General features: G+C 37.4%; 1 protein-coding gene across 1 annotated transcript in view; it reads right to left on the bottom strand.

Annotated features, from left to right (window-relative positions):
* Positions 1-14,818, bottom strand: part of UBL3 (ubiquitin like 3) — a 60,512-nt gene extending 45,694 nt beyond the window's left edge. The window contains exon 1 of the mRNA XM_008631452.2: positions 14,304-14,818. Within this exon, the coding sequence (XP_008629674.1) occupies positions 14,304-14,330 (27 nt within the window). The 5' untranslated portion in view covers positions 14,331-14,818. The remainder of the gene's footprint in view (positions 1-14,303) is intronic.
* Between the last annotated feature and the right edge of the window lie 6 nt (positions 14,819-14,824).

Below are 14,824 nucleotides of genomic sequence, written 5' to 3'. Positions count from 1 at the left end.
ATATAATGCTTTCCAAAGCATGGAAATCCAGAACTATGTCACAGCTTTATCTTGCTGGTAATTTTCAGCTTAGTTTGAAAAATAAAAAAGTCATTTAAACAAATCTGCCTGCATTCAACAATTATGATACACTCATCCTCAAATAGAGGCTGTATTATAAAGTATAACAGCCCATGTATCACAACAGAAAAGGGATGAAGATGAACAAATATACTTGTGGGCTGATAATTTTTTGCTCCTTTAAAATTCAAAATTATTTTTAAAAAATCTGACTCTTCAGGTCATGTGTTATTTCCAGGGTTCCTGATCTATCAAATTCTTTGTCCATTTTTCATTGACCCCACAACAGAATCTGGCCATACAAAAGAAGTCTGCTAGAAACAAAACTGCAAAGTTTAGTTTTGTCAAAGGAATGAAGACTATATTTGGATATATATCTATTTACACAGTTAGCATGTGAAAATTCCTCTACATTAAGTTCCTCAAAACATGAAGTGGTGCATAAGCAAAGTAACTTTCTTGATAATTTATGCTGGAAAGGTTCCATTTATGACCATTAGATTTCTACTTCAACTTAAAAAAACCAAACCATAACCAGCAACAAAAACACAACAAAAAAACACCACACACACAAAACTAATGTTTCAAAACCTAAATTCAGACAGAAGTGCTAATATGAAACACAGCATAAAGGCTTCACTCAATCTGTAACTCAACCTTCAGCAGTACTTAAGTATCAAAAGCTGCCCTCCAAAATATAAATGGAAAACGTATTTATCAAAATATAAGTATGAAATTTACTCCAGTATCCAACTGGAGAAATTGTATTGAATTACTAGGGCAATGATAACAAGCTTCCCTGCATTTATATCTTATATAATGCCAAAGAATCCTCATTATTTAATTATGTAAGCATAATTTTTCAACCCACTCATATTAATTTCTGCTCTGAGGATATGAAATATCTTGCAAACATTTCAGGTCAAATGTCAAAAGAGACCTGTCAAGCTTCAAGCAGTAAGCTTCTTTCATGTAATCTAATATAAAAACCCCCAAACTAATCCATATCTGACTTTTTTTGCAAGATTCCATTATAAAAAATTCAGTTATTAAAACAATGTAGCATTGGTATAGGCAGTGTTCTTTCTCTCCTGGCTCCACAGCTGTGATTACACACCTATGCAAAAAGACACCACATTTCTGCTGTGATTTTTAGAACAGTTCATTCAAGTCCAATTTTATACAACAGATTATGATGAGAATAGATAATGCACTTTAAAATTTTTCAGAATTACCCCAAATTAAACTGCCGAATTTTCATTTGCTTGATAACTTACATTACTTTTAAATTTACTGTGCTAATGTGTATAAATTTCCATTTTCTTCTTTTTAACAGGCCGTGTGCAACAGCTTAGATGGGATCACACTTAGCAAAGATCTGCAACCACACTGTACCTACTTCACCACCACAGGCAGCTGCACACTATTTCCATACAGTTGTAGTTAGGAGCAGATCTGCTCCATTCAAACAGCAGAAATGTATTTTGAATCCCAGAAGATTTTCTTTCTTTTGCAGTGTTCACATCTGTAGGTGTGAGAGTTTTCTGTTGGAAATAACAAAGCTGGTAGAACTGTGATTACCTGTAAATTGAAACATTTAATGATCTTGAAACATTACTTAATGAATTTAAGCTAGGAAAAGACAACCTACCTAAAAATCAGTATGAAAGGATTGGAAATGAGGTTTTACAAAGCCCCAACAGCTCAAAAGAATTACCTAAATATATACATCTAGTGCTATTTCCAGATGATGTGAAATATTCCCTTCATACAAAGCAGCTGCATCTCCTGCAGGGCATGGGTCTCCTGCAGCTCATGTGTCATTGCTGCCTGCCCTTTCTGGCCATCCTGAGAACGCTGGCATGTGCACACTGGCACTGGATGCCATGTTTAGGCAACTGAATCATGTGCTTGAAGCACTATTGCTTTAAAGCCTGTATTTGGTACGGTAAGATTTACTTTTGCCAGAAGGTGAGATAATGTTTACATGGACACTTCTCAACAGTTTTTCCACCCAGCAAAGTAACACACACAGACGGCTTCTCTATCTCCACTCAGCAGCATTTGGATATGTTTGTGTCTGGAAGGCAGAGGAAGAGTGAGGGTGTCCTTCATCAGAAACCTCTTATCATGTGACAGACTAAAAGCTTAATTAAATGGAATTTTATCACTCCAAGCACAACCTATGCATGGTAAGAGAAATTTGTTAGGATTCCTTGACTGTTTCTTGCAGCCCATTGTGCTTGTACAGCAGATTACTGTCCATAAATAAGCCTGATGGCTTTGACACTGTTATGTTCAGTGTCTGTACCTTCATCACTACATGATTGTGTAATCATGATTTGTCTTTCCCTTTTACTCCTTTCAGCTGCTACCACCACCCATCCTACAAACTGGTACAGCACTCCAAAATGCCTACATTGACAAGTGAATGCCATCTTATCCAGCAACCCAGCAAGAACTACTTTGAAACGATTCAAGAGACTTCTCTTCCCTATCCCAATGGCTGCAGAGACTGGGGTTTGCCAATACAGCTTCCAACAGAGCACCACAAAACAACTGCTCTCTTTATCCAAAAGTTAAAGATAGGACAAAAATACAAGACTACTATATTTTTGGATTTTGAATAAGTGATTTTTGCATAGAAAATTTCAAATTGCCAAGACAAAGAGCTATGGGTCTTCCTAAAAACTGTATCCCATTTTTTGGAACATGTTACAATCCGATTTTACAAGAGAAACTATGATACAAAAGACAGCAGAAAATGCTGTGTTCATTCAAGTATAATTCTCTCTCTTCCATTTCCTGCAAAATAACAACTAGTCAAAGAAAAGAAAAGACAACTTCAAAACTGTACTGCACCAACGACACCAATTTTCCTTCCCTCTGGTCTTCATTTCTATATGCTAAGAATTACAAGATAGAACAAGAATTTTCTTTTTTTTTTTTTTTCTTTCCTGAAGAGAACAATAAAGGGGAACAAAATCACCTCCAAACCACAAGTTCATTATAAATAAAATTCATAACCTAGGACACTTATTTAAGCATCAAAGTCAGGACTGACATGCAGGAGCAGAATCAAGTATGAAAGGCAGCAAACTATTTACCTACACTCTGCCTTATCTGGCACTATTCAGCACACTCAATTATTCACTTTGGTGCCTGTCTGTTGGTTGTGGGCTTTTTTAAAGCTGACTTTGAATTTCACCAAGCAGCATATTTGCAGATAAAGGCACTGACTGATAATCATTCTATGCTCTATGCTTAGGGCAAACTGTCTTTCCTACATTTCATTTCCTGGAAAAAAAAATTAATACAGAATTTAAAGGAGATAATTTAAAAATAAAACTAAATCCCCATGTCCTTGAACATTGGAAACTACTCTGGGTTTGTCTTCTTCTCCTGAGATTGTTTCAGATTTAAACTGAGGGAATGCTATTTAAAAAGTATGAAGATGAAAACTGACAGATATATTAAGTCAATATTTGACAATAAAGTGCTCAGAATTACTGCTTTATTGAAAAATCATCAAAACTACATCAACAAAACCATGTGATTCTCAACTAATAAGAGTGGAAAGAAATACTAACATAACCCTAAAAAACAGCTTGCCCATATGCATTAGCCTCAAAACTTGCTTTTTACAACTCCTTAACAAATACAGTTACAACCTTTCTCCAAATGTTCTTGGGAGCATCTCTCAATGTATAAATATTTTGTTGTCTTTTGCCTGATTTTAATTAATTCTCTGTCCACAACAAGTCTTTTGAAATAAACTCTTCACATCAGCAAAGAGCATGCTGGTTTAACTGAAATGCTGGTACAGTGATGTTCTGAACAAATGAGACTCACAGGCACAGAAGATGCACCAGAGCGGAGCTGGCCTGAGAAATTTCAACAGAATTTGACTAAAATATGAAATGTCATTTAAAAAAACAAACCACAAAAAACCACAAGAAAATCTTGGCCTTGTTTGAATTTTGACTCACCGCAATTCAAACTGTAAGATTTTATTCCCTGTAGCTCTGCTGCAGAGTTATCTAGCATAAGAGCACATTTGAGTGAAACTACATTACTACAACATCCACCATTTTTGATAAATAATAACCTTCTTTATAAAAATAAATGGATTTTTTTTTAAGTACTTGTTAAGAAGACTAGTATCACAGGAAGGCTGAAGATTAAGACTTATCTTCTAAAAGAGTTTGAACAGTACAGGAAGATAAGACAGCAATCCAGTCTCTGAACAATGAGGAGGCGCTGAATAAGGGGAGGGGTAAAAGCAAATGGTTCTGGAAGAAGAGACAATTATGCATTTACATCACAGAATGGATAAATATTGTTAAACAGTCAGGTATTTAGGACCGGTTGTACTTCATTTAACAAGTCAAGGGAGTTCCCTCGATATGGGTTTTCCATGTATGCCACAGACTGCGCTATGGTACATATACCACACTCACAGCAGCAAAACATAAAAGATAAAATTGAAAGCCACAAAAATCTGTACTGAAAGACAATCTCAGCTTAAAAATGCCAGGCTCTTTGTAGAGAGATATTTCAGCCTTCATAGTTAACTCAGGGAAAGTTACAGCTGCACTTCTGGAGTCCACCCCCACCAAAACTTCGCCCTTAAAAACTTTCCACTCCTTACTCCGGCAGTTAGGTGCAAGGAGCACATATGCTGGGATCATCAAGTGCCTGCATGGGAATGCTGGAACAAGAAGTATTGTGCAACTGCACTGCAGCCCTCCCTAGGGATTTCCCTGGCTACCCCTTGAACCACCTTCTCCCTTCCTAATAAGAAGAAACAATTCAAAGGTGACCCTCTCCAAATTAAAACAATTTTGCAAGTACCTGCTGCCACTTTCACCAGAGCCCTCATCACAACTTTGCTCACAGTTTACAAAGCATTCCACCCACTACGATGGCTATTTTGAACCTCCAAATAATTTCAAACATATGTAATTTGAAAAAAAAAAAAAAAAATCCATTTGCAGACTTAGATGAAATCCTAATTTGTATAGAAATATACTGGCCAGATGCAGTAAGCAGACAGGAATCAAACCCAGTTCCAGTTTCTCTTTATTAAGAGCTCCTAGCTATCTTGCCATTAGTTATGAAAATGAGATCCTCAAAACAAAGTCAAATAGCTCAGTAACAAGCTGTTCTCTTGGTGCCAGACCTAGCATATTGCACCCAAAAACCCCAGTCTTATGTCTAGACAACTAGAAATACCCACTAGCATAATTATTTTTTGACATAAAAGCTTTCCTTCCTACTTTCTTGAGATTGAAATGAACTAGCATAGAGCTGAGCTTACATAAAATACTTAACATATCTTTAAATTATACAGGTGGTCTTTAAAACACCTTTTCTTGGAAATCCACAGCATGAAGAATACACATTACGGCACATTTTGGTACAAAAACTTTGAATATTCATGTCAAACATTATTCCACTTATGTGTTGTAATATGGGTAGTGGAAGTTACTCATTTTGTCTTGGACTTGATGTTAACTTCGTTACCACTGAATCATATGGACTCAGCAAATGTGGATTTATTCCCCATACCTAAAATATTTTAATAAAGCTTTTTGCAAGCTTGGGGTTTATTGCCAAAAAAATACCTATATAAGTATGCAAAGTATAAATCACTAAAACTTGCAAGTCCAATAAAGTTTGTTTGCATCACAGATCAATAACCCAGATTCAGAAGTGAGAGCTAAGCTTTCACTGTCACACCACACAACTGTTACGATGCACAGATTAAAAGCATATAAATTCACAGGCCAAATTATGTAAATATTCAATTTAATATGCCCTAAGTAATGTGTTGTGCATCAAATACAACCACCGAGCAATATTCCAAGAACTAGTTTTATTTTGATGTTACTGCCCATACAAATATAAATTCTATAAATAAAAGAAAATACTGCAACTAGGTATTTCAGAGTTTAAAAGCACACAAAGGCTTCTAGATACTCTCTTATAGTATATAAAAGGTAAGCATGCCTAAAAAATCTTGGGTACTATTTAATCTTCACAGGAATACTGAAAAGAAATGCTATTTTAGAAGAACTATTTTATAGTAATGTAATTAATAATAAGCTTCTTGAGACTTAGTAGTATATGCCACATATATTCACATGTAGATTGGCACTAATGTACTTTTAATAAGAGAATCCTGAATTTACAACCTCAGCTATGAAAGAGTTTTGACTAGCACTGCACTTCACTATTTTATCACTATTCCATTATTTCTCTATATTAAAAACGTATGTCAGATTAGGTGGTACCATCTAGAGTATATATTAAGTATCAGAAACAGATTATGGTGATGTGGATCTCGGCCAGACCACAAAGCATTACAACATCACAACTTTGCTGAGGAGATACCAACCAATGCTACAGTATATGGCTTTGAAGTACTGTTCTTTTTGAGATGAAACACGCTGTTCTTCTCAGTCTCAAAGAACACATAAAGCTTCCTTCTGTTTATTTTGAAACTGGTACCCCACTTTTATCAAGTGCTTGATATAATTTCTTATGCAACATGAAACAGTTAATATTGCATAATGAAGACCACAAAAGAGCTTACAGAAGAACTCAGGACTACCTTTAAAAAAAAAAAAATAAAAAGGGAGCTTGGCTTTCCTTTCCATCCAAATTGTCAATAGATTCACAGACTAAAATCCAGATCCTCAGCTGCAGCTAAAAAGCACCCCAGTATAAGCCCACCTTTGTTCCTCAGCAGTGGTCCAAGCCCTTGACATAAATTAGACCAACTCTCAGAGAGACCAAAACCATCACAGCAGGTAGACACCAACACAAACACTTCCAGCTTGCATTCCTTGTGTGAACATCAAGTATCATTTTGATACCTCCATCCCACTGAGGTACAGATTCCTTGTCAGGCAGTAGTAAAACAAACCTACCAAACTCCTAGACTGAATCTCTGGTTTTACTTGGTTAATTTCTATGGGATACATAAAACTCAAGGAGTTTCTTGCTCGCTTCTGTCTCCATAACAACAGTGTCATGGAATAAACTCTAAGCTAAACTCTGCCACAAGTCTTCCATTTAATGCTAAACTGAATCTCCCAAATAATTTTAAGTAAGCAGCCAAACCAAAACAAACCCACAAATGTAATCCTGTCACTGGCAAGCTATTTTCAAATTTCTTTACAGAAAGTAAGAAAAAAACTCCAAGACACTGATGGCAGTGTTGGAGTTGTGCAATCTGCCAAATCTTCATTTTACACAAAGTTTCTATCTGTGGAAAATGTACACTATTTTTTTAAATCACATTCTACCATACGTGCAGAGTCTTACTACAAACTGAGAGCAGGTCTTCACTGTGGATGGTGTAAAAGCAGCAATAAATTTCTCCTCTGTCAAGGAGCTAAACACAATCCCAGTTAGCGACCACAAAATAGACCAAATTTCCACAAATATGTAAGAGTTGTCAGCTGCAACATTTAAGTATTTCTGCAGAACTACACAAGAAGGTCTTAACTTTTTCTTTAAGCATTGCTCTCAAAACCAAACAGACCTCCTAAATAATTTATCTTCATTGTTAGGAAGCTTTTATAGCAACTTTTCTCCTACTTCAAATTTCTTTTCAGATATGGAAGTGCACAATGCTATTTGCAGAACCTCAGCTGATGTCTCAGAAACCTTTCTTTTACCAACTCTTGGAAAGTCTTGATTATTCACGCATTTTTTCCTCAGTCCTTCCTTACAATCAGCGCTTTCAACACTTAGTAGTACATCTGTGACTTTATATTTGTCTGGAGGTATACCAAATGAAAATGTTTCAGCCATTGCTTTAAGATGTTCTGCAACATGTATAACTGAAGCTGTCAAAAATTAAAGACTGTCCTTCTAGAAGAATTTACAGAATAATTTTTAACAATAATTGAATTCCAAAAGACAGATCTCTAAATTATGTGAAAACTTGTGAAGAGCAGGAGTCTTGAAGTTTAGATTTGATATTAGCATAATGACATTACAATTTCTCATTTACATGCTGCTCATTTTCCCACGCTTCTAAAATGAAAACAGCACACTCAGTCATATCCCTTTAATAATTATGATGAGCTAAAGTTTACCCATGCAAAATTGTGGCAGGAAAGGCTTACTACTTTAGTAGGCTCAATTAATTGCTGTAAAAACAGACTTAATGTGAAAAAGAATACTGATCAGCAGCAATGTCTTTCACCATATTCAGAATAAGAAATAACCAACCTAGTGGATCCAATACTGTACTCAGAAGAGACTGAAAAATAAGCTGAATTATCTCTTTTACATAAAACCACAAGAATGATTAGTCACATTCCAGATATTTCTGGATTCCTGCAAGCTGGTGTAGACTCACAGGCTCAGTCAGAACTGAGGTCTCCATTCTGCCCACTATTGCATAAGCAGATATAGAGACATCTCCAGAAGTTTACATTCTGAGTTTTACTGAGTAACTAAGCTGACTGACCAGAAGTATAAAACAAGTAAATCCCACTGACAGTTACTGTGACCATGGCTTTCAACATTCACAGAAGTTATACCTAGGAGGAACTCTCAACTAAAAAAAAAATAATAAAGCATACCTGTAGTAATTTTGTTCACAGTATCATGAAAGTATTGCTTACCAAGTCCACTGCAAGGACCACATTCAGACAGGCTAAGTTCCTACTGCAGCCTTAAGCCAAATCAAGGAAGTGAGATATGGGCTTCGACTGATCGAAAATTTAGGTTTAGATATGCAGAAAGCAGTCACAAGCTCCATGGTGAAACCTGACTTTGTCCCCAATTCCACATCTGAGAGGTGCAACTTGTCCCCATTCAAGCCCTGACTGACCTGTCCAGTTACCAGATGATGTCTGCCAATTTTTTAACATGCAGAATTGAGCATTCCTGATGTAGATATGATCGTTCTCCTACACTCACGTATACTCAGCATTTGTTTCTTGCCTCTCAATCCTGCTGGAACCTGCCAGCAGCTACTTCCCAGCATTCCCAACATGGGAGGAGTTAAATCTCCTTCAGTATACATCCCCTCCAGTATTTCATGAAGTTAGACAACAAAAGCAGAAAAAAACCAGTTCAGGTTAACAACAACAAGGGTGAGTGGCAGGAAGGAAGAAACAGTTTATACCATCAGCCTACACTTCCATCTGAAGTATAGAGCTGCACCAGGGCCCAGAGTGAAGATCAATCCATCCACAGGCTACAGCTACTCATCCCCAAAGAAAATGAGATTAAGGTCATGCAAACATTGTTTCAGAATATGTCAGATATATTAGTAAGTTACAAAGTTTCTACTACAGTGCCAGACCTAAAAATGTCAGTTGTTGCTACGGTGGTTTTTTTTGGTTGGTAGATAAATAGGTAAACCATTTTTTAATCTGTGAAACAAAAAAAAGGTAGATGGGGGAAATGATAAATACAAATCATTTTGGAATATACCCAAATATATACGCACTGAAGATGAGCTTTGGTAGGTTTATCCCTGGCCACTGCTTCAGATAACAGAGAAAGTTCATTTCATTACAAGAAGTACTGCAATATGCTACAAAGGCTCAACTGGCTTATATATTGGCTCAATATATAAGGAGTCAGAAAGAAGCTTCTTCAAGCTCTTCTTTCTAACACAGATCCCACCAATTCCTTCTTCAAGAGGAGAAAAACAAACCCAAAACAAACACTGATAATGGCAAAAGATAAGCTACTCATTTCTGTTACAATCAGCAAAGAATTGTGGAAAAAAGGGAAGGAAAAAATATCCATACAGAAAAACTCAGTTAGCTATTTTTATCACAAAATGTAATGTATTAGAACTTTCAACATGTGGGGGATACAAAAATACAGAGAAATAATCATACTTTTATTGCTAAAAAAATGTAAGGGATGAACTTAAGACTATTATAGACAAAGGCTACTAGGAATACAGTAATTTTCAAAACCACGAAAAGGAGCTACTGAAGGCAAAAGTAAAAGCACTTAAAACAGAAGAACAGAGATGCAGGACTTCTCATATTTTGTTCTGATACATTAAAATGCTATGGTGAACAAATTATTTTCTAAGTTCCGATCGTATTACAACACTAATGCACCTATTATTCTTAGATGAAATCGTTTAGATTGAATGATGGACAACAAAACTCAGCTGCCATACAACCAGCTACTCCTTTAAGTCTCTCTCATCTGCACCTTATTCTTGGATGCCAAAATTCCCTTACTGATGTAGCATCAGTTTCATGTCCATCCTTTTCCACTGCTAGCCTCCACTAATATGTGTTAAAAAGGAAGTCCCTATATATGTTCAACTATTAATCAACATTCTATATTAAATTTCCTAAAAAAGAAGATGCACATACATATTTCCACTAAAGATGCTGACACTAACAAGGCATGAACTGAGCAGGGTTTCTATTAGTTATTCTTCTTCTACCTACTGCCCCCTTTAAACACTGGCCACATACAAGCATTTTAGACCATATACTCCACGCTCTTTTATGTCTGCAAATGTCGCACACCGAACATTCAGTTTTCTTAAAAGTAATCTCTCCCATACCACCTACATCTCTTAAGTATAGCATATGGATTGAAGAGCTGTGCACATTAAAAATTAAAACCTTTGTTTGGTAGATTCCAGCATTTTGCTGTTTACCAAATGCAGAAAAACCCAACAAACCAACAAGAAAACAAACCAACAATAAAAACCCCACCATGAGCTAAAAGCATCACCCTCTGTTACGACTCAGACAGGAAAAGAATTGGATCTCCTAGAGGTCATGCAAAGAACTGCCCAGAAAGAAAGTGCTGGCAGAGCCTTTTCATACCTACATAAAACACACTGACTACAGGAAACGGTGGACACCGTTAGTACTTTTTAGTCATGCAGGCGGCTTTCTGTGGACTCCTAAAATCCCTGAAGAATTCTAACTATAAGGAGAAATATCACAGGCACACAGAATACAGAGAAGAAGCTTCCCACATTCTGGTGATAACTCCACTAAAATAAAGGGGATTATTCAATTGAGTAATAACTTCTTGACTGAGCATAAGTTTTTCATAGATTGCTTTAAAATTGTCAGCTATAGTGTTTAAACAAATATCAAACCATTTTCATTTGGTCCACTCAAAAAGCCAGTGTGATTAATTTCACAAGTCCATAAACCACTGCATGTCTATTTATCACTACAAAAGAAATACAACTTGCAAACAGCCCTGCTGTTATTCACAGTCAAACTCTAACTGCTACCAAATGGTAAAAATGATAAATTACCTGATTAAATTACTGAACATAATCAGAGGTGCCCTGCTGCCACTACATCAGTGCTTATGTGAAAAATTGAGCAAAATTAGGCTCTAGATACGCAGTTTAGTCTTCAAGAACTGCCCCAGACATGTCTAGTCCTAATGAAGTTAATGAAACTACTCAGGTAGAGAGGTCAATATTAGCAGGTTTCATTCCAGGAGTGGAGTTTTAAGCTGTAAGTAGCACACATTGCTAAGGAATAATGCACCACAAACTTACAATACCCGGAATGTGGTGTGTCACTATCCAATTTATTAGTGGAATGCAAATTATAAAGTACTGTGTTAATTATTTAAGAAGTGATGTTGAAATGGTTAGGTGGTAAAAACTGCTGTAGTTCTGGAAACAAGTCAACTCAATGTCAGAGAACAGGAGACTGAGTCAAATTATGTCTACTTAGAAATACAAAGCTTACTGAAAATCAGATCATTTACTATGAATTTATGTATAGCAGAACATTCTCAAAGGTGGGACAGGAAGACAAATTAACATATTTTTAAGAAGCAGCAATTATAATATTATTATTATTATGAGCAGGTAAATTCATGAATCTGACATAAACAGTTTCAAACATTATTATTATAATACTTATGTAATTCATAGCAGATTTACTAAGTAAATGGAGTCTTCATAAAATGACACTCCATCACACTCATGCCAGCTCCTACAGAAATGGGAAATCAATTTTTTGCAAATGCAAATTACACAGTGGGTGGGTAAGAGAAATGCAAACTGCAAAATCCTACACTAAATAAAAACATATATAAACATGGTGACAGCCTGGTAAGAGCTCCTCTTCAAATAGCTAACGAATGGCAATCCCATTTTCCTTCCTGAACGAGCTCCTTTCAAATATGGAGGATGGTGACAAAAGGAGACCAAAAATGAGTTTTCAAGTAATCTTTTCATAAAGTAATATTTATTTGTTGTAATTAATAACTGGAATTTCTACAACACACTTCAAACTTTCAGAGAGAAACTGCATCTAATAATGCAGAAACTAAGAGAAAAATGATCCCATGACAGGCCAGAAAATATCTATTTATTTAGTTAAATTCTACCGACATTGGTAACATCTTCATTCAAATGTTTTTGTAATGACTCAGTATTTAAACATCACTATGTATAACAAGCTTCTTCCTGATTTGAATAAACAGAGTAGCACTAGGCCCAGCTATCCCGAGCAGTGGTATTTTCATTACACTGTAGCAACAGAAGGAAATAGTTTCCATGGAAAAAATTGTATTTTGCCTATCTTAAAATCTGTGTACTTTGTAGAAAATGTCAAGCATTACAAGCCTAGTGGCAGCACCGGGACTCCCAAGCAGGCAGGCCCTAGGAGGAGCACGGAGGTGGCAGCTCAGCCCAGGGTGACAGGAAAGAGGAGTGTGCTTCATGTCACAGTCAAGGGACTCCTCCAGGCAACTTAAAAAGCAGCACTGAGATTTGCACCTAATCCTCCACAGCCCAGGCGCGGATTTCTGTGATATAACGCTAGACAGACACGTGCAGGAGAGAAGGGGGTTCAAAAAGCTCTAACAGTCTGGGAGACACTAAAAAGAAATACATGAAAACTGATAGCTGAAGAGCTTATTGCCTCTGAGTTTAAATCCTTTCATCGCTCTTTTCATCCAGGGGAGGTAAATTTTATTTATAGTATTTGAGAAAGGCAGGGGGAAGAAAAAAAAGAAAAAACCTGTAAGCTTATAACTGCTGTTTGATCATCCTCTGTATCTTACTGTTTCTGCTTTTTTTGGTCAAAATTCACTCATTGTGACTGCTGTACAGAAGCTGTGAAGGAAACACTGAAAGCAAGCAACTAAATAGATACCATTATTTCAATAGCCCACTTGCCATACATATCCCAATTAACTGTACATCAATCACTTAGACAAGGGCTACTCGTTTTCATTGTTATCACTACCGGGGCAGGTTTTACCCGCAAAACAGAACTTCATCCTGAAATTAAAAAAAAAAAAGCATAGACAAGTCCTCTGCTTTTGGGGAGGAAAAAAAGTACCTTTAAATGTGAACAGCTGTGTGGAGATACATGAAAATATTCTGCTGTGAGAATAAAGAATTAACATATCAAACTGCAGCTACAAGTTCGTGGGTGTTTTTTTCCAATTAAGTGACTTATGAAAATATATCCTGATTTATGGAAATGCATACAAATGCAGAAAGTCGTGCTGAACGGAAGATTACCTAGCAGACCTGATTCACCCTACCTCTTCACGCTCTATCTTCCTATTTTAAATGCATCGAGCCGAGTATCCAATACAAGCTGAAGTACAGTCCGCCATAAGAAGTACTAGGAGTGCCCTTGAAAAATGTCCAGATTGCAGCTAGTGCACAAAGGACCTCGCCATGAAAATAAAGCGCATGAAGATTTCTCTCTCGCTGTTGAGCCGGCAGCAAGTGAAGAGATTAACTTCCCACCAACATCGGAAGACAAAGCGTTGGCAAGACACAAGCCAAGTTTAAGAGGTTTAGAAAGAAAGAAAGGAAAAAAAAATTAAAAAAGAAAGAAAGAAATGGGTCGAGCAATTCATCCCGAATGCTCTGCTTCGTATTTGTCTCCCCCACAAAAAATGCTCGACTGAGCTGAAGAGCCGTGCCACACGACCCAAGCGTGAGCACTCCGGTACTGACTGCCATAGGTAAGGGAGCCTGGCATCCCCCTTCCCTGGCTACACGGGAGGCGACGCTGCAGATCTCCCACTCCACCATCAAAAAGCGAAGCAGAACCAGCATCAGGGGCGGGAGGGAGAAGGTAATTAACTGGGAACTTTATGTTCCTTAAATATGCAACCAAGACCTTTTTTTTCTTCCCACGCCCCTCTTCTTTCCATGTTCTCTGTCAAAAGCAGGCTGAAATAAACGTTATTCTATAATAAAACTATTAAATAAACAGTACAAGACTCACCATATCAGCTGGAACGCTGCTGGACATTTTGATGTTACCCTAAATGGCTTAAAATCAACTTTAAAAAAAAAAGAAAGAAAAAAAAAAAAAAAAAAAAACAGAGCAGCAGCACCAAGAGCAGCCTGCCGGAGATCTTCAAGATGCAAAACCGGTGTCAATATCGGAGGCAGCAGCTTCCACGTCCCCTGCGCGAAAGAGAAGAGGTGCCCGATAAGCAGCGGGGAAGGCGGCCGGCGGAGGAGCAGGAATATCCAGGGGCAGCGGTGCCGGGCTGGACCGGAGGAGCCAGCGGGAGACCAGAGATGGCAGCAGATCTCTGTCAGCGGCGGCAGCAGCAGCACCAGCGGTGCCAGGTAGACCAGGCAGCAGGACTACACCGCCACATGAGCTGCGTGTGGGCTTTTTCCCCCCTTCTCTCCCTTCGCCTTCTCTCCCAGCCTCGACAAATGACGACGGGATGATTCACACGGGATAATAGTGCGTCCAAGTCACCTCCTCAGTCGGCGCAGGCGACCCGGGCA

This window comes from Corvus brachyrhynchos, unplaced genomic scaffold (assembly GCF_000691975.1).
Source record: "Corvus brachyrhynchos isolate BGI_N302 unplaced genomic scaffold, ASM69197v1 scaffold103, whole genome shotgun sequence".
Classification (NCBI taxonomy): Eukaryota; Metazoa; Chordata; class Aves; order Passeriformes; family Corvidae; genus Corvus; species Corvus brachyrhynchos.
Note: the sequence above shows the minus strand (reverse complement) of the source record. Positions and strands in the feature narration are given on the sequence as shown.